The 21,407-nt window shown below is 48.2% G+C and overlaps 1 protein-coding gene across 1 annotated transcript in view; it reads right to left on the reverse strand.

The window, feature by feature from the left end:
- LOC149325158 (sodium-coupled monocarboxylate transporter 2-like) overlaps nucleotides 1-21,407 on the reverse strand; it is a 194,356-nt gene that overhangs the window by 127,471 nt on the left and 45,478 nt on the right. The window contains exon 4 of the mRNA XM_089563580.1: nucleotides 9,526-9,577. Within this exon, the coding sequence (XP_089419706.1) occupies nucleotides 9,526-9,577 (52 nt within the window). The remainder of the gene's footprint in view (nucleotides 1-9,525; nucleotides 9,578-21,407) is intronic.

Below are 21,407 nucleotides of genomic sequence, written 5' to 3' on the forward strand. Positions count from 1 at the left end.
CGCCACCGCTGCCCGATGTGTGAAGGCTCTCGACGACTTGCGCAGCTTTATAGCCAGAAGGAAGGGGCGTATCTTCACGTGATGACAGCACGATAGGCAGCCGCACACGGTGCGTCAACGAAGCCAGCAGAATGCAGATCGCGCTTGATACGGAAATTCTTGCAGACGGACAGCAGCGAAGGAACTGCAAATTCAAAACAGTTGTTTGAGCACTCTTGTGCAGCAACGTGCCACCGCCACCGCTGCCCGATGTGTGAAGGCTCTCGACGACTTGCGCAGCTTTATAGCCAGAAGGAAGGGGCGTATCTTCACGTGATGACAGCACGATAGGCAGCCGCACACGGTGCGTCAACGAAGCCAGCAGAATGCAGATCGCGCTTGATACGGAAATTCTTGCAGACGGACAGCAGCGAAGGAACTGCAAATTCAAAACAGTTGTTCGAGCACTCTTGTGCAGCAACGTGCCACCGCCACCGCTGCCCGATGTGTGAAGGCTTTCGACGACTTGCGCAGCTTTATAGCCAGAAGGAAGGGGCGTATCTTCACGTGATGACAGCACGATAGGCAGCCGCACACGGTGCGTCAACGAAGCCAGCAGAATGCAGATCGCGCTTGATACGGAAATTCTTGCAGACGGACAGCAGCGAAGGAACTGCAAATTCAAAACAGTTGTTTGAGCACTCTTGTGCAGCAACGTGCCACCGCCACCGCTGCCCGATGTGTCCTCCTTCTTTCGCCTTCTTGTCCATGCGGGGCAGCTGTGGGGGATGTTCTCCATTACCTGCGTGCCTGTCCTCTCACCGCAGACATAGCAGCAGGGCTTCCCGGCTATCCGCACTTTCCCCTCATGACTTCCCCTCTTTGTTAGGTTCCCCTCGGTCTCGTGCGTTGCTTATTCGCGTTGCTGTTCGCGTTTCTTCCCTTCTTTCACCTGTCTCTCGTGTTTATTCCCGCCCTGATGGCTCGTAGACCTCCCTGCCATTTCTGTGCCTCCCCATGTCTCATGTGGTCGGGGGCACCATATGGCCAATATTGGTGGGCCGTGGCACTGCCCCTGCCTCACGGGCATGTGGATGGTATGTGGACCTTGATATTTTCTGGCTTTGCGTGTACATGCAGTCTTTGTTTTGTTTGCTTTTAATTTTTTCATGTTTATTTTTATTTTTGCCATTCCTTTTTCTGTTCTCTAGCTGTTATATTTTCATGTTTTAATTGATTGTTTGATTTTTTTAAACTTTTCGCTCGTTCTATTTCCTGCGTTATTACATGCCTTTTTGTCATTTACTTCACCCTCTTTTCTATTTCCCCTTTTTTATGTACCCCTTCTGCTTTCGTAAGCCCAGTATCTCCTGTTTGTTCGTTTTTTTTTTTTTTTCTCCTCGCTTTCTTTTCCTGTCTCTTCTTCCTTCTCACAGATCCCCTGCCTTCCCTCCTCCTGACCGCCTGCGAGCCTGTCTGAAGAATCTGGGCACGCTGCACCCATCCCTGTTTCATGTTCATTTCGTACTTCTTAATCCTTCAGGGGCGTCTTGTTTTTAAAAATCACTTTTCCCCGCCCATCATTTGTGCCTCTATTTTTTTGTAATTGGTTTTTCTTAAATTTTCTCTTGGGCGTTGGCCCCCTTTTCTTTTATGTTTAATTGGATCGCCTGCGATAACCTCTGGTTGGGTGCGGGCTTCCTCTCCAATTTTTGTTTCTTTTATTTTATTTCTTGAGAGTTTACAATAAAAGGCGTCAAGAAAGCGGAGGGCGACACAGGTAGCGCACTAGGCCTAACTTGTCGGCGCAACGGGGCGATCGACGGTGATCGCTGGAGCGGATGACGCAATTCCTGCTCGCATGCTTAAAGTTGACGAAGCTTCGGGCCGATGCTGGCAGGCTTGTGCTGTACACAACTGACTGTTTTACCTTGTCGCCATTTGTGTTGTATCTCAGCCCGAGGGAAAAGGGCGCGAAAATAAGAGAAGACACCGGGCTCGGAGCCCAACCTCCAGTAACGGCGAACAAACAAAAAAAGAGACCGTTTAATTGCGGTAAGCGCCTTATGTACCGTTGGCTAAGGGGCGCACAATGTTAGTTGCACAGAACTGAGTTCAAAAGGTTGTCAACACACAACAAGGAAAAAGCTACACATGAACACACAAGAACACCACAAGTACCATAGCCCTAAATAACGTTCTAAACAACGTAAAGACGACATCCTCTATAATTTGCCCTGCAAGAGCATGGAGCCCCACCATTTGTGAACGTGCACAACTGTATGAACGCTTTACGAGGAATGAAGAACGAGGGAAGCACTTGTGTCTCGGAATACAGCAGAACAGAACACAACATGCAGCTTATGCACTCACCTATGAACGGATACGACACAGTAAAGCTCATCTAGAAAATGGCGCATGAGTGGTAGCGGCGAATGGGCACTAAGCAAAGCTTTCTAGCAAAATAATGAGGCTGCGCATGAAATATACGGTAGTAACAATCAAATGGTTTGAGCTGCAAAGTACTGGTACTTAAATTTCGTTCACTACTGTCAAAACCATGGGAAAAGTTCTGGGACACCAAGCTTGAAATATATTTTTAATGTTTATAATTATGAGGGTTTTTATAGTTATGTCACAGAATAGGGTTAATTGGAGAGATATGGAAGGTGCCTTTGTTCTGCAGTCGGCGTTGTGAGTCTGATTATGATTATGACTACAATTATGGTTTAAACATTATATAATATTTAGGACACACAGAACAATGTTTACTTGGAACATTGAAATAAGCGTTGTGATACAAGACATAAAATCAGTCAGTTCTTAACAGTATGACAACAATTGAAAGCGAACGTTACCACAATGTTTACGTGAAATTCGCGCTAATCAAGTATTACAACATTACAACAAAAAAGTATTTGGTTCATTTTAACACATATCTTACATTCAAAAGTAACCTATAACAATACTGCAAATTAGATAACTATTTTGGCGCCGCGGTGGCTCAGTGGCTATGGCTGTGGCTGCTGACCCGAAAGACGCGGGTTCGATCCCGGCCGCGGCGGTCGAATTCCGATAGAGGTAAAAATCTTTAGGCCCGTGTCCTGTACGGTGTCAGAGCACGTTAAAGAACATTCTTCCTTGCGCTCATTTGTTCCCCGTACTTCTAAGGAATGGAACGATCTTTCTGATGAAATTGTATCTATTACTGACGTAAATAACTTTCGGGAAGCTTTGGCTGGTGTTGTATACACTCTCACGATTTTGTTCAGCACTAATGTATTTCTGTCTTAGCTAACATTCTATACACAGGATTAATCTTTTATGCACCCATCTCCTTTTTCTCCATTGTTTGTCCTATACTTTCTGCCCACTTCCCTCTGCAATGCCTGCAAGGCAAAATAAATAAATAAATAAATAAATAAATAAATAAATAAGCATATTTCTGATAACAGAGAAACAATTATTCGCTTATGATGAGGCTATGCTCAGCAGATTCAATCTACGCCACCACGTGAAGACAGTCTCGGAAAATTTCAGCCTTTCGCGCTGATTATAGGCGACAACGGCTTCATGAGATGTTACCACGCTTGTTAAATGACTATAAATTGGGATATCAACACTGCTAAACAAAAGATTCTTGATTTCATTGCTTTGTTTATCAGCTGAATCGACTAATTGCATGTACTGTTTATTATGCCCTGCATTTGCACTGTGTGATGTAATGTATTTTAAGTCGGCTGCTTGCATCTTGTAATAAGTTCTCATTATTGTTGTGTATTTTGTTATATGTGTGGCCGAGGAAGCTGCGTCTTAGTAAGTTGTGTTGTGCTGCTTTTTCGCTGCTGTTAGTGCCTGCTAAGGGGGCCAAGAACACCTGAAGCCATGACTGAACGGCTTTTCCCTTGGATCCTTGTTCACTCTATAGTGAGGAAATGAAACAAAGGAACTAATTAATTAATGGATTAGCTCATTTTACAAAAAGTAGTAGTAGTAGTAGTAGTAGTAGTAGTAGTAGTAGTAGCAGTACGAGACTCTATTCAGGCACAACACTTAAGCGCCTAAGAAGTCGATGGCCTGCTGCACGAGCAGGTGCTGTTCTTGTACACCTTCACTTCCAGGCAAGTCCAGCCAGGTCCAGACAGTGTGGGAGGGGTGAGAAGGAAACCCGATTGCAGAGTAGCCGGGCAAGAGAATTAACACTGGGAGAGGCTGCCATTGTAGGCAGGTCAGTAGGTACAGTATTTTCCAAAAGTAACCGAGCAAAAGGTTCTTGCTTCTCAAACGTATAACGGAGCGTTTACAGAAGCCCTAAAGACCGAACGGTGCCATAATGTGAGGACAAGGTCTCACCCTTCTTTACACGGAATCAGAGCTTAAGGGCTGCAATGAGTGCTTCGCTACGCGGCTAATTAACAAACCACCTGTGCCGGGTTACTTTGGGCAAAGACTGTACATGAAGGATCACGATGGAATTTGTAGAGGTGAAGCCCTACAGGTGCGACGATTTTTATAAGTTGTATCTGCCGATGTATGTGAGCCTCCCGCACAGAAAGACTTGGATGATAATCGAGGTACAGTTGACAGCCGAGACAGGGAGCGTCCTAATGTTCTGATGGTAGCGTGAAGGGACAGTCGCGACCCGCCCTCCGAGGGCCTTGGCCAGGGGATCAACGGTGCTCAGATGAGAGTTTCACGAGCGAGCTTGATAGCCAGCTTATTGCCGTCAATCCGGGTGACCAGGGGTGCACCACGGGAAAACGGGGCAAGACTGCAGAGACGCAAGTGCGGCCTCTAGCTCCGTGGACGGATGTGGTGGGAATGTTTTGAAGCGAAAAGCTTCACTAGGCTCGTCAAAACCGCGCTTCGCGTGAGCCACACTACAGATTTGCCACAGCTGCGCATGCGCAAAACCGAGTGACGTCACGCGGAAGGCAGGTGGCCGCTGCTGCCGCAGCCGTCGTCGCCACCGCGCATTGACTCCGTCGCCTGACCTTTCGCCGCCGCCGCACCGCCGCCGCGCGCTACTGCGCATGTGCGCCGCCGCTTCTCCTCCTCGCCACCGTTGACCTTTCGCCGCAGCCGTGCGCATTTGAAAGGAGGGGTATATAAGGCGCGCTTGCCCATAGAACAGGCGCAGACACTCGCCATGGAAGGGGAAGAAGAAGCAACAGTTGGACGGCGCAGAAACACCGATCCAGAAGCGGTAGCTTGGGAGTTGGCTGACAAGCAGCGAGAGCTTTTCGCTTCGAGATATCCAGGCTTAACCTTAGCTAAGCCACAGCCAATGTTTTTCAGTGAATGGCAGTATAGATGGTACAATCAGGCACAGGTGGGAGCGAATTATAATATTGAGTGGCTTGAATGAAGGAGAGGACCTAGACCGAGGGTATGCCAGTGGGGTGTAGGAAATGGCCATTAGTGTGAGTGGCAGAGGTAGAAAGAAGTGGATGAAAGAGGACTCGGCTGCCGGAGCCGCGAGGAGCTACGTGAGAGGCATGCGTGTACGCCACTCCATTAGTATTTAAAAGGGAACTATGATGAGAGGCAGCAGCATGTCGGCCGCCAGCATGCAGGACTGGTGACGCATTGGAGGCAAGAGGAGGTGTACGGAGGTTAGAAGCCTGCGGAAGGGAGAGAAGACGAAGAGGAGCCGTCTGGGTGTGGGGTTAGGATTCTGGTTGCAAACCAGCGCCGGTGAGTTGCACTTGAGAGGCGAACAGAGAGCGAAGGTGATGGAAGAGACCAGTGGCATAAAGTTCAGAGGTGGAGGGGATTAGAGGCAGGCGGACAGTAGCCTTGTAGAGGCCGTGGACAGCGGTGGCGATAGTGCTCAGCTGGGCTTATGTGAAGGAGACATATTGTAAGAAGTGAAGAAATTTGTTAATAGACAGTGCATGAGCCAGTTGGCATGCGTGCGCTTCCCGCAGGCTGGAAGGCCACTTCACGACTCGGGAAAGTAGGTGAATAACAGAGCGAAGGCAGAAAAAGCAGTATGGAGAGCCTGGAAGTTCTTTGTGGCATGTAGAGGCATGCTTAAGAACGCGGCACTGAGAAACTTTAGGGACTGGAGATCCCCGGCCAAGCTAAGGGAGATCAGTGTGTTGTGAGCTCATTGATGGGCAGAATGACTTAAAAGAAGTAGGTCGTACTTGTCGGGCGCGGGATAACAGCCCGCCTAGTCAAGAAAGGAAATGAGATCTAGGCCGTGTTCAAGGCTGTCTTGCACATGAGCCGCGCGAGCACCACAGTGTGATGTCATCGGCATAAAAGGAGTAATGAAGATCGGGGATGGATGACAATTGAACAGAGAGGGGAGCCATAGCAATATTAATAAGGGCAGTTGAAAGAACAGCACCTTAAGGTGTATCGCGGGCGAGGTGATGAGGTGAAATTAGGTCAGAGACCCGGAAACGTGCCTTGCGGGTAGAAAGGAAAGCATGACATACGTAGATGTACATGCGGGAGCCACACTGGGTGTTAGAGAGACAGGGAAGGATGCTTTGCGGACATCGACTGTGACAAGCCCATGAATTTGAGAGCTGCCATGGGTGACGAAAGTGAAGGATGAGAAAGAAGGATGAGAAGAGATCCTCGGCGGACATGTGGGGGAGAAAGCCTCCAAATGCCGGCCAAGCCTAGTGAATGTCATACGCTACATTGTATTGGCGACACAGGAAATCAGAAAGAAAGGCCGGAGATTGGTAAGTGCTTGTTTAGGAATGAGTGAGATGAGTGAGGAAGTCCAGGATGAGGCTAGGGAACTTTCTTCCCAAGGGGTGTTATAGAGGGAGATTAGGTGCTCCTTGGCGTTGCCAGGAAGGTTGCGGAGAGCATATGAAGCACATATTTTTCTTTTCTTCTCACAGAAATAAACATGCAATGATATCCACTGAATGGGTTTTTTGCCATTTTTTAGTTAATTTTGTGTAGTGTGGTCAAAGCGAGCCGGAAATTGAAGCAGGGCAAGGGGATACGTGGTGCCGGGTAGGAAAGGAAGAGAGGTGCCACAGAATTGTATTGATGTCTCAGCTTAGAACGAGGGAAGGTATCAGAATTTCGCAGGTACGGCGCCAGATTAACATTGAGGTTTGAGGCATGTTGGTAGGCACTCATAACTTCAACAGTGACAATACAGGTCAAATCAAAGAGCACACAGTAAAAGCTCTGACTCGGGACTGGATTTTTTATTCTTTGCGTTTGTACTTTCTGCTCTTCTTTTCGCCACTGAAGTTCTCTGCGCTGTTTCAGCTTCGAATTAGGAGCTCTGAGATGAAAAATACTCTGCACGCCTGTGCTAGCAATATTTTGAATACAATGCGTTCTGCTAAGAGAATATCTGGTCCACATGCATCTTCAACCAAATGAAAACTACAAACTGCGCCTGGTGCTATAACGCTGGCGTTTTTTTTCGAAATCTGTGAATTTAGCAAGGGTTCAAGCGGCTCACATTGTAGTCAAGGGGGTGGCAGCGCAGCTGCGCTAGTGTCGCTTCCGTTTATACGACTGGACAAGAAGATGCGAAAGCCGGCGCTCACTGAGGTTTATTCTGCCGTTGTGCTAGCTTGCTCTACAGCCCAAGGCTTTAAACAAGAGCGCACCACAGAAAACAGCCGCGAGGATGAGTGGGTGAACACTCGCGAGGTTCAATTACACTATACAGGTAAATACCCCCGCAAGCGGAAGATTGGATAGCCGTCGCCGTAGCTCGGTTCGTATAGCTATAATAGAACACGGGACGCGAAATTTGGAGGTCGTGGGCTCGGACCCCATTGGCGGCGTGTGGTTGTTTTCTGTTCTGCTTTTATTAACCTCCCATTGAGAAAAACTACAAAGACATCCCTATATCTGATGCTTGGTTTGGGTGTCTGCTTGCTTCCGCCATTTATGTCATAAACGAGCACCTCTTTCCATTCCCTTGTCTGCTGCTAGCATGATAAGCTAGTGAAAAGTAGGCAGCACAAAGAACGCAAGTTCCGAGGATTGCATTTTGAAATGCTAGCCGCGAGATTCAAAGGCCCCTTACCCGAAATTAAGGAAATATGCACAGCACACTGAGCACCCGCTCGACCGAACCAATATGGCGTATAGAAATTGGACGCGGGTGCTCCTCACCTCCAAGCAGTTGGACACACAGAGAACTGCGAACAATTTATACGAAAATAAGTTCAAAATAAAAATCTCTACTGAAACAAAGCGTCTGCAAAGCGCTAAAACGGCACGTTAAACAAAGTAATGCTATGATACGGTATGCGACTTGGGGTTACGAGTTCTAAAGCCGCTAATATGTACGACCACTGTCGGCTATAGGAGAGTGTTAAACGATGCGGATGTGCTAACTGCATTTGAATTATTGAATGCATTGAAGCCACTTTTTCACGTTTGGTGAATATGGAACTGAAAAGCAATGGAATGAAAAGCAATTATGAAATTCTGGCATCGAAGCCAGAGTTCTGCGTCTAATAGTAACCTTGTCTGTAAAAGTATTGTGGCGACTGGTCTTGGTAGGCTTCTTATAAATGGTTGTTCGCCTAAGCTACTTGTCTACGATCCTGGCCTTTTTGCCGTGCTTTCAGCGATACTTGCATGACTTCTGTTCTACTTCTTATACATGCAGGGTATTCAGATTGAAGCCAGATCCCTGCGTCGTATAGTAACCTTGTCTTTAAAGTATTCTGGCGACTGGGCTTTTCGTAGGCTTCTCATCAATTGATGTTCACCTAGGCTGCTTCTCTTTGATTCTGGCCTCTATGACATGCTTTTGAACGTTACTTGCATGACTTCTGTTCTACTTCTTATACATCCAGGGTATTCAGATTGAAGCCAGATCTCTGCGTGATATAGTAACCTTGTCTGTATAAGTATTCTGGAGACTGGGCTTTTCGTAGGCTTCTCATCAATTGATGTTCACCTAGGCTGCTTCTCTTTGATTCTGGCCTCTATGACATGCTTTTGAACGTTACTTGCATGACTTCTGTTCTACTTCTTATACATCCAGGGTATTCAGATTGAAGCGAGACTTCTGTGTCATATAGTAACCTTGCCTGTAAAAGTGGACTGGTCTTTTGGTAGGCTTCCGATCAATGGTTGTTCATCTAAGCTAGTTGTCTTTGATCTGGCTTCTTTGAAATGCTTTCAGCGTTACTTGTAAGACTTCTTTTCTACTTCCCATACATCCAGCGTAGTCAGATCGAAGCCAGAGTTCGGCGTCATATAGTAACCTAGTCTGTAAAAGTCGACTGGTTCTTGGTAGGCTTCTTATCAATGGTTTTTCATCTAAGCTACTTGTCTTTGATCCTGGCCTCTTTGCGATGCTTTCAGCGTTAATTGCATATATGTTATGTTCTACTTCTCTTATAACCATCGTATTCAGTGGGAAGAGACTTCAGAGGGTGCAGTTATTCCGGCATCTTATTTCTAGTACACAGCCTCCTCCAATTGGTGGACAGAAAGGCAAAATATATTCCACTTTTGCTCAGCTCACTTTCGGCGATTGCACATGCAATTAATATATGATAATCAAGAAAACATTCAAAATCATTTTACCTGTGACAAGCGTGAGAGAGGCCGCAAAAATGGAGAAGGCACCGACGCTTTGCTGTAAAGGCATAGAAAAATGCCACATATTAATTAAATATATTATTAATTAATATATTTATATATTATTTATATATTAAGTTATATTAATTAAATATAAATGCATACGCTCAGAAGGATTACAGGAGCGCATATTGCTGGTAACATTCCTTCTCTACCCCACGTTTCGTTTTGACAGAGCGTGAAAGGTCATCAGTATAAGCGCAGGCCGGAGGCTTGGAAAAGTACTACGCCAGTGGGCAACATTCCTACAAAGGCGATAGGGCCGAAAAAGGGCGGACTAGGTATCAGTACATCTTTCATTGGTGTTAAAGTCTGAAATTGCTAAAATGATTTTCATACCTAGCGCTAGTAGTAATGCATTTTCATCGTTTTAATGATTATAATTCGTAATTTATTACTCGAGGTAACCAATGGTGTGTATGGCCGAATAAGAACGTCAGAGTTTTACCGATAATTCAAATCACATTGATGCCAGCTTGAGATCTTCCTAAGCCGCCTACCACATTATCATCGTCGTTATCATCAGCCCGACTACACCCACTGCAGGGCAAAGCCCTCTCCAATATCTTTCCAATTAACCCTGTCCTTTGCCAGCTGCGGCCACCGTAAGCCCGCAAAGTTCCTAACAACATCCGCCCACCTAAGTTTCGGCCGCGCCCACTGCTACGCCTGCCTTCTCTTGGAATTTACTCTGTTACCCTCAAAGCCCTAAGAGTAACCGACCAGCGGTTATCTTGCCTTCGCATTACATGCCCTTCCTATGCCCATTTATTCCTCTTTATTTCGAATAGGATGTCAATAACCCGCGTTTTATTCCTTCACCCCTTCCGCCCGTGTCCGGTTTGTTGATGTTACAGCAATCATTTTTCTTTCGACAGCTCGCTGCGTTTCCATAACTTAAGCTGAACCCTCTTCGTGTGCCTCCACGTTTCTGCCCCATAGGTGAGTACCAGTAAGATACAGCTGTTGTATACTTTTCTCTTGAGGGATATTGGTAAACTGCCATGCATTACCTGAGAGCACCTGCCATATGCGCCCCACCTCATCCTTAATAATGCGAAAGCATTACTTGGGTATGTCGGCGGGCTTGTGTCAGCAAAACGTGTCGGCAGCGGTTGCGAGGAACTATAAAGGAACAGCTTAATCTTAGCGCGGGAAACAACACAGGACAAAGACGAGACGGGACAAGCACTAACTTTCAACACAGCGGATTTATTGCATATCAGGAGCATATATACTACACTACTGATACAGCAGGAATAAAAAAAGAAGAAACATGAAGGAACATAACAAAGTGCCACATGTCGTCATGCCAAGAACTCGAGCTCTTTCTTCGATAACGCCACAGACGGACTGCTGACGCATTTGTCTCCTGCCCATGCTATGTCACACGCTTCCTTGATTTCTCTAGTTAGTTCGTTTCGGTGCCGATACAAAATGACTGTCTTGTCGAAAAGAGGGTGGCATAGTGGAACTGCGTCACATTTTTTGCAGTGGGCCGCCAGATGGCCGTCCGTGGCGATGTTGCCAGCTTTATTGTTGTGCTCTATTAGGCGCACATTCAAACACCTACCCGTTTGCTCTATGTACAGCGGACCACATGAAAGGGGAATTTTGTACACCACACCCTTCCTGCAAGGCACGTAGGCTTTGCTGTGCTTAATTCTGCACTCAGGTTTCCGTGTTCTGGTAGGACAGCTATTTTTACTCGCACTCAAAAGCTTTTTAGGTGCCGTGAATACTACTTTCACTCCAGAACGTTGCCCCACCGTCCTTACATTGTGCGAGACCTTATGCAGATAGTAAATCACGACTACCTTTTCTTTCTTTTTTCTTCCATTTTCATTGTCTCCTCCGCTCTCTGTTCGTCGCTCATGTGTGACACAACTTTTCTTCTGCGATGCAGACCTTAAGCGACTGAGACAATGACATGTTTGGGATAACTCGCCGCCTGCGAACGTTCTACGTGCTTTTGTACACTTCCTTCCACAGCATGTTCGCATGACTTTCAGAGAGCGCTCGACAAGAAGGGCAGAACAATGCCCCTCTTTACCACCTTTGAATGAGCAGAGCTGTAAGGCAAACGGGGCTTGTTGGGTCTAAGCTCATACATCCAGCAAGCATGATTGTGGTTGAAACGCAGCCGCAGATCTAAAAACCTAATGCTATCCTGTGCCGGCAATTCCTGAGTAAACGTTAGGGGCCTAAAGCATGCATTAAAAGAGTCTAGAATTCGTGATACATTCGAGTCAATAAAAACAGGTCCACCTAAAACAATTAAAATATCATCAATGTACCAAAAAATTTTTAAAATCCTTAGTTCATCTAGCCGCTCAAAAACAGCGTCATTGTCTCAGTCGCTGAAGGCCTGCATCGCAGAAGAAAAGTTGTGTCACACATGAGCGACGAACAGAGAGCGGAGGAGAGAAGGAAAATGGAAGAAAAAAGCTATAAAGAAAAGGTAGTCGTCATTTACTATCTGCATAAGGTCTCGCACAATCTAAGGAAGGTAGGGCAACGTTCTGGAGTGAAAGTAGTATCCACGGCACCTAAAAAGCTTTTGAGTGCGAGTAAAAATAGCTGCCCTACCAGAAAGCGGAAACCTGAGTGCAGAATCAAGCACAGAAATGCCTACGCGCCTTGCACGAAGGGTGTGGTGTACAAAATTCCCCTTTCATGTGGTGGTGGTGGTGAAAACATTTATTTAGAACCTTTCATGTGGTCGGCTGTACACAGAGCAAACGGGTAGGTGTTTGAATGTGCGCCTATTAGAGCACAACAATAAAGCTGGCAACATCGCCACAGACGGCCATTTGGCGGCTCATTGCAAAAAAATGTGACGCAGTACCACCATGCCACCCTCTGTTCGACAAGACAGTCATTTTGTATCGACACCGAAACGAACTAACTAGAGAAATCAAGGAAGCGTGTGAGATAGCACGGGCAGGAGACAAATGCGTCAGCAGTCCGTCTGTGGCGTTATCGAAGAAAGAGCTCGAGTTCTTGGCATGACGACGTGTGGCACTTTGTTATGTTCCTTCATGTTTCTTCTTTTTCCCTTCTTGCTGTATCAGTAGTGTATATATGCCCCTGATCTGCAATAAATCCGCGGTGTTGAAAGTTAGCGCTTGTCCCGTCTCGTCTTTGTCCTGTGTTACTGCAATGAATTACCTACCTGCCCAAGCCTGTGCGGTTCTGAAAACTATAAAGGAATATCGTGGTTGTAATCGTAGGGGGATTATGTGAGGAATCGGGACAAGAAATTTGGTGCCGATCGGATCATCAGTTAATTAATTAGATAAAAAAAGGACAAAAGTGGACGTGATCGGGACGCAGTGGCGCAAAACTCAATCACCAGTAGTGCTGAATTGCCGGAAGTGCCGTACCATGTGACTCCCCCACGTGACCTACCGCATGTACCAGGTGACCGGAAGGCTGGGCGGAGTGTACGTCCAGAGGTCTGGCGTCTGCATTGGATCCCGTGTCGCACCTGTTTTGAGCGACATATTCCTAAGCAGAATGGGCGTTAAATTAGCTGAAGACCTTGCTGATCTTGCTGAAAGAGTCTTCCGGTATGTTGATGATTTTTTGATCCTCCTAAAAGATAGTTCCCCCAGGGTTATCCCGGACGTCGTCAAGGTATTCAAGGAAAGTGGCGACGGTCTGAAGTTCACATTTGAGTTACCGCAGTCAGGCTCCATCCAGTTCCTGGATCTGAGGATTGGTTGCCATGCGAGGGAGGTGTGGTGGGAGTATCGCCCAAGGACGGAAAAGCCCCTCCTCAATCACAGATCTGGTCATTCTAAATGGGTAAAGGCACGCATTGCTAGTTCTTGCCTAAAAGCCTCCCTCTCAAAATCTTGCTGCCACAAGGTTTAAACAAGCTTCCTGGCACAAATACGCCAGCTTAAGGAAGCAGGTTTTCCTGATCACACTCTGGCTAGAGTCACGGAAAGGATCTTGGCCAGGACCGGTAGGCCCGAGGTCATCGTGAAAGCGGATGCGAGGAAAAAACGATTGGCAGGAATTCCCTATGTCCACGGTATTTCACATCGCCTAAAGAAAGTGGGGGCGAGGTATGGGGTGAACGTTGTTTACACCGCGAAGTACAAGCTTGCTGGTGTGTGCAGTGTTGTGCGAAAAAAGCTTGAGCATGGTGGTGTCCGCGGGAGGGGCAGTTGTACGATAGCCCACAGAAAAAGGATCGCAGGTTGTGACACAGGTGTTGTTTATCGCATTTCGCTTTCCTGTGGTAAGAATGACATCGGCCAGACCGGTCGGTGTATCAATGAGCGTTTAGCGGAACACCGGAGACCATTGAAAGGTGCCGTGTCTTCCAACCTCTCCTTGCATTGCAGGGGTTGCAAAGACTGCTTTCCAGACTTAGATAGGACAAACACCTAGTTCAGGAACTGCGATAAGGTTTGCCGGGAACTGATGGAAGCTTACTTGATTAAAAAAGAAGGAGACGCGTGTGCCGCATCACCGTCGGTCAGCCAGTAGGAAAAGGAGGTTCCTTTTGTGCGCATATTCTTGAGTATGAGCAGACAGTACGGGGGGTTGGCTTGATGTGATTCCACTTGTTATCCTGTTATTGTTCGTTTTCACGCAGGATTGATATGTCATAGCTTTCCTTGCACGCGCGGTAGTGGTTGTTGTGTTTCAATTTTGTATTTTCTAACGCCTTTAAAAGATTCCCTTTCGTGAATAAAAATTCAGTTGATAGTCTGCGCTTGTGTTGTGTCTCCTCGTTCGCTTTGGTCCTCGTTTTTTGCGCTGCTAAGTATGTAAGAAAGCTAAAACACACTACCTAGAAAAGTCTTTTAGTGCAGTTAAAAATAATAGTAAATCTACATGGAAGAAACTAAATAAAGTTCTGTGCCGCTCACAAAGAACTAGCCCAGTGGAAGAACTTTTGATAAATGGAAAAATAGTTAATGGGGCTTCCCTAGCCGACGCATTTGATGATCACTTCGCTAGCCTCCCTACCTCTCAGCTATCTAGACATACAAAGCTTTCTAATAACCCTCCTTGCCTACACAGCTTATTTGTTACACCTACTTCAGACGAAGAAATTTCTTCTACATTCTTGAATCTCAAGAATTCACGCAGCTGTGACACTCAAGGGATGGAAATCGAGCCATTAAAATACGTTATGGATTGTATCGCACTGTAATAACGCACATTTTCAATCTGAGTTTTACTTCAGGTACCTTCCCGAAACAGCTTCAAGTAGCGAAAGTGAAACCAATTTATAAAAAAGGAGATCACAGTGACCTCGGTAATTACCGTCCCATATCAATTCTGCCAGCGTTCTCTAAAGGATTAGAAAAACTTCTTCTGGTTCGCCTTGTTTCCTTTTTAGATACATTAGACGCATTGTCGAGCGCACAGTACGGGTTTCGGAAACATCGGTCTACCCAGTTAGCTCTACTTGATCAAAAGGAGTATATTTTACATAATATAGAAGCAAAAAAACTTGTACTGGGTGTGTTCGTTGATTTCACCAAAGCTTTTGATTACCTGAACAGAACCTTACTCCTCGAAAAGTTGGAATCTTATGGCATTCGCGGGAATGCATGGAAATTAATTGTCATACCTCTCTCATCAATATCAATTTGTTGAGGTCAATGGTCACCCTTCACATTTAATACAAACGCACACTGGAGTTCCTCAAGGGAGTATTCTTGGTCCCCTTTTGTTTAATCTATACTTAAATGATATCGCCAGTCTTGATGATCGAGCTAAGTTCGTAATTTACGCCGATGATACTAGCATATTCTTTTCTTCCGATGACAGCACTGAATTGTTTATGATAGCTAACTCTGTACTCGCTAAGGTAGCTGCTTGGGCACAGGAAAATGGCTTGGTAATCAGCATTCCTAAAACAAAAGCGATTGTTTTCCGTCCTAAGACACGACAGATTCTATCTAATTTAACGCTTAGTTTAAATAATACGGAGATAGAAATAGTCAGTGAATTTAAAACGTTGGGAGTGATCTTCACGGAACATATATCCTGGGACAGACACATCGATTACATCTCAAGTAAGCTCGCCTCGATTAACGACATTTTGTACAGACATAGAGATTTCCTCCCTAAAAATATTTTGTTACTCCTATATAATTCCTTGTTTGTCGCTCATTCACAATATTGTAGTCTGGTCTGGGGGTACTACTACCCTAACTAACATAAACAAGTTGAATATATTACAGCTGTAACGACGAAGAAGTTCTTGTTCCGGCGAAGACGACGACGAACTTCTGACCGTTGTGTTGAGCGGCATTGCCATCGCTTTGTGTGCGAGCTCTCGGTGCTCGACCTGTGTGTCTACGAGGCCTGTGTCTCTGCGTCTACCACCGGCGTCCTGCTCCTCTAACCGTCCCAGTGGCCATCTTACATTTGGTGGAGGTCGCCGGATAGAAATCTCCATCGTGGAGCTGCGTAGCCGCACTCTTCCCACGCTTGAAATGCCAGAAGACGCCCAAAATCAATCTGTGCAAACGGGACCAGCTCTCATCTGCGCCGGCTCCCTTCGCCAGCGAGATCCGGCAATCTTCAGCGGAGCTGATGAGAATGACGTGGAAGACTGGCTCGCGTCATATGAACGGGTGAGCCTGTACAATAGATGGGACGACGATACGAAGCTGAACAACGCAATTTTTTATCTAACGGGGGTCGCTAACCTCTGGTATCGGAACCATGAGGGAGACATCCGAACATGGACAGCCTTCAAAACGAAGCTTGCCGAAGTCTTTGGTCGCCCCACTGTCCGGAAACTTCGGGCTGAACAGCGTTTGCGTGAACGCTCGCAGCACGTCGGCGAAAGCTTCACCAGCTATATAGAAGAAGTCATTGACTTATGCAAACGTGTCAATGCGAACATGTCCGAAGCCGACAAGATAAAACACATCTTGAAAGGTATCGACGATGATGCCTTTCAGATGCTATTAGCCCGTGACTTGCGCACCGTTAACGAAGTGTTCACGCTCTGCCAAAGCTTCGAGGAGCTGCGCAAACAGCGGTTATTGACTCGGAAACACCAACAAGCCCAGGTTGTATCGCTTTCTGGACTGGCGCCTGCAGCTGACAACACCTCTATGCTGCAACAAATCAAAGATTTCGTCCGTGAAGAGGTAGCTCGGCAACTTTCTCTTGTGTCTAGCCCTCAACAGGCGCCGCCTTATTTGGCCCCGGCTCTTCGACAGGCTATACAAGACCAGGTTACTGAGGCGCTTCCATCCTTCCATCCTCCGCCACCTGTCGCCGCACCCTTGATTTACGCCGATGCTGCTCCTAGGTCTGTCACCAGTCCCATGCCTCGCGCCGACGTCGCCCCAAGACCTGTAGCCGGTCCTCGGACTTACGCCGACGTTCTAGTACAGCCCCCGCCGTCGTCCTATCCTACAATGTACGTGCCTGTGCAAGCGTCGGCACCTGCCCTGCGACCAGCTCGAAGAGCAAGCAATCCGTGGCGCACCAGTGACAACCGTCCTGTATGCTACACTTGCGGAGTGCCTGGCCACGTCGCGCGCTACTGCCGTCGCCATCTCCAAGCGCCAGCCCCACGTGCGCAATCTTCGGGGTACTGGCCTTCAACCCGTCAGTATTCTGAGCCTGTCGACCAAACGCCAAGTCGTCCTTACTCCCCTGATCGTTCAGCCCTCTCCAGCCGCCGCTCCCCTTCGCCTCGACGCCGCTCTATCTCCCCCATGCGACGTCGCCCTGATTCTCCTCAGCAGGAAAACTAGGCGCCGCAGTTCCGGAGGCAAGAACTGCGCCCCCGTCGAAATTTCGAAGACCTCATCGATCACCTGCAAACCTTATTGATGTTTTTGTTGAGGGCGTGTCTGTGATGGCTCTGATAGACACCGGTGCAGCGATTTCGGTAATGGACGAAAAGTTATGTACTTCTTTAAAGAAAGTGAAGACGCCAGTCTCGGGACTCACGCTGCGCACGGCCAGCGCACAGCCGATTACGCCGTTAGCAGCATGCACCGCTCGAGTTCGAATCCAGGACACACTATACTCCATCGAGTTCGTCGTGCTGCCTTCTTGCTCACATGCTTTAATTTTAGGGTGGGATTTCCTGTCGCGTCACGAAGCTGTCATCGACTGCGCTCGCGCAGAAGTTGGGTTCTCCGCTTTGCCTAATGTCTCGCCAGACGCTGCTCCTTCTGTTCCGTGCGCTAAAGCCGTCGTCACTGAAGACATCATCCTTCCTCCCAGCTCCACTGCGCTGTAAGCATCTCTTGTGACTCTGTTTGTGATGACGTTGTTCTCTTCACGCCAGCCTGCACTTTCCTGCGCCGCAAGTCCCTCCCGCTGCCCTACGCTGTGCTCACTATTTCTGCAGGCCTTTCCGTGCTATGGGTCTCTAACCCGTTTTCCTTCCCTACTGCTTTGCGCCATGGCGAATGTCTCGGCAGTTTACAATCTATTGCGTCCATTCTCACCTGTGAGGACCCCGCCGATTCACCTCATCTAGACATGACTGCGCTCAGCCCTCCATCTTCTGCGCCTGATTCCTCCGCTACAGACCTCTTCCTTCGCTCTATCGAAACCGATCTTCCTTCCCCGCAACGGACGCAGCTTCTTAACCTCCTTCACCAGTTCCGCTCCTCCTTCGACTGTCATCGGAGTTCCTTGGGCCAAACTTCCACGGTCACCCATCGTGTCGACACCGGCAACCACGCACCAGTGCGGCAGCGCCCCTATCGTCCATCTGCCACCGAGCGCCATGTTATCGAAGAGCAAGTTGATAAAATGCTCCAAGACGGCGTGATCCGGCCCTCCAGTAGCCCTTGGGCTTCGCCTGTTGTGCTGGTCAAGAAGAAAGACGGCTCCATCCGATTTTGTGTCGACTACCGCCGCCTTAATAAGATTACGCGGAAGGATGTCTACCCTCTTCCGCGCATCGATGACGCTTTGGACTGTTTGCAAGGGGCCGAACTATTTTCTGCCCTCGATCTTCGTTCCGGATATTGGCAGGTCCCCATGGAAGCGGCCGATCGCCCCAAGACCGCTTTTGTAACCCCCGACGGCTTATACGAATTTACAGTTATGCCATTTGGCCTTTGTAATGCGCCTGCAACATTTGAGAGGATGATGGACACCATTTTGCGGGGATTAAAATGGAAGGTATGCCTCTGCTATCTCGACGACATCGTCGTCTTTTCTGCGGATTTTGACACCCACCTCCATCGCCTGAGGCACGTCTTGAACTGCCTTTCTGACGCCGGTTTGCAGCTAACCTTGAAGAAATGCCGTTTTGCCGCTCGTAAACTCACTATCTTAGGGCACGTTGTCTCGAAGGAAGGCGTTTCTCCAGACCCAGCCAAACTTCGAGCGGTCGCTGCTTTTCCCAAGCCTACATCTGTCAAAGAACTGCGCAGCTTCCTTGGCCTGTGTTCCTACTTTCGTAGATTTATCCGAAACTTTGCATCGATTGCTGCCCCTTTAACACAACTCCTATCCAGCAGCTCCGACTTTTCGCAGTGGTCGCCCGCATGCGACAACGCGTTTTATACCTTACGCCGCATCCTCACCTCACCACCTATCCTGCGCCATTTCGACCCGACGGCCCCTACCGAGGTCCACACCGACGCCAGTGGTGTTGGTCTCGGAGCTGTACTCGCGCAGCGCAAACCTGGCTTTCATGAGTACGTTGTCGCCTATGCAAGCCGCACCCTGACGATGGCAGAGTCCAATTACTCAGTGACGGAAAAAGAGTGTTTGGCTATCGTTTGGGCTCTTACCAAATTCCGCCCTTATCTCTATGGTCGTCCGTTTGATGTCGTGACGGACCACCATGGGCTTTGCTGGTTATCCTCCCTGAAAGACCCCTCCGGCCGCCTCGCAAGATGGGCTCTTCGTATGCAGGAATACGATGCCCGTGTAGTTTATCGCACCGGACGCAAGCACCAAGATGCCGACGCCCTTTCTCGCTGCCCAGTTCCGGTTGAGCTCGCCGGCCTCTCAACAGTCGACGACTCCCCTCCGTTGCTTCACATCAACGACATGCCTTCAGCGCAGCGCATGGACCCTTGGATTGCGTCTCTGCTTGATTTCCTCTCTAACACTACGGCGGCTTCTCCATCACGCGCTCTCCGTCTCCAAGCTCCTCACTTCGCCATTCGTGACAATCTCCTTTACCGCCGCAACTACAGCGCAGATGGTCGCAAGTGGTTATTGGTTGTTCCTCGCCACCTCCGCTCGCAAGTCTGTGATTATTTCCACGCTGACCCACAATGCGGACACGCTGGAGTATTCAAAACATACAATCGGATCCGGCTGCGTTACTACTGGCGCGGAATGTATAACTTCATCCTTAAGCACATCCGCTCATGCCTGCCCTGCCAACGTCGCAAGCGCCCTGCCCACCCTTCTGCAGGCGAGTTGCAGCCGCTACCTTGTCCACCACGCCCATTCGACCGCGTAGGCATTGATTTGTATGGACCTCTTCCCTACACTGCAGCCGGTAACCGTTGGGCTATCGTCGCAGTTGACCACTTGACGAGGTATGCAGAAACTGCCGCCCTTCCATCCGCCTCAGCGTCTGACGTCGCCTCCTTCATTTTGCGACGGTTCATTCTTCGCCACGGCGCACCGCGCGAACTGCTGAGTGATAGAGGCCGCGTTTTCTTATCGGAAGTTGTGCAAGCCTTGCTCCGCAAGTGCAACATCATTCACCGAACAAGCTCTGCCTATCACCCGCAAACTAACGGCCTTACAGAAAGATTTAACCGTACCCTCGGCGATATGCTCTCTATATACGTCTCATCAGACCATTCCAACTGGGATCTCGTCCTTCCGTATGTGACGTACGCCTACAACACCGCAACGCACGCGACTACTGGCTTCTCTCCGTTCTATCTTCTTTACGGCCGTCATCCTTCTGCTCCACTCGATACCATTCTCCCATACCAGCCTGACGCATCTGAGTGTACTACTATTTCGCAAGCTGCACGACACGCAGAAGAGTGTCGCCAAATCGCCCGTTCTCTCACAACTGAGGCCCAATACCGTCGGAAATCCCGCCACGACAGCCAACACACGTCCCCGCACTTTTCTTCTGGTAGCCTCGTGTGGCTCTGGGTTCCATCCAGTACTCCAGGCCTCTCCTCGAAACTTCTTGCGAAGTTTCATGGCCCCTACCGAGTTGTGGAGCGCACCTCGCCTGTTAATTACGTGGTGGAACCGCTGATGCCGTCTTCTGATCTTCGCTGCCGCGGACGCGAGACTGTTCACGTGCAGCGCCTAAAGCCGTATTACGACCCTGCCATCTCACCCACCCCGTAAGTCGCCAGGATGGCTCCTCTCCTTCCCGGGTGGGGGGCAGTTGTAACGACGAAGAAGTTCTTGTTCCGGCGAAGACGACGACGAACTTCTGACCGTTGTGTTGAGCGGCATTGCCATCGCTTTGTGTGTGAGCTCTCGGTGCTCGACCTGTGTGTCTACGAGGCCTGTGTCTCTGCGTCTGCCACCGGCGCCCTGCTCCTCTAACCGTCCCAGTGGCCATCTTACACAGCAAAGGGTTATTAGAATTATTACACGTTCTCAATACGACTGTGATATATACTCTGTAATGCAAAACCTTGGCACAATAAGTTTTGAAAACATGTACAGTTATCACCTGTGCCTTGGGCTTATCAGAGAAAAGAAAGCTAAATGCAATAGTTTAATAAGGTTCGCCGAATTAGCCATGAAAGGTCCATCACGCTACCCCACACGCAATCTCGAGTTTTGGAAAGTGCATTCTTTCCGGACTAATTATGGATTTCAGACACTAAAATATCGAATTCCTAATATACTAAACAAATACCTAA

The sequence above is a fragment of the Amblyomma mixtum genome, chromosome 10 (assembly GCF_055824585.1).
Source record: "Amblyomma mixtum isolate Tamu chromosome 10, ASM5582458v1, whole genome shotgun sequence".
NCBI lineage: Eukaryota > Metazoa > Arthropoda > Arachnida > Ixodida > Ixodidae > Amblyomma > Amblyomma mixtum.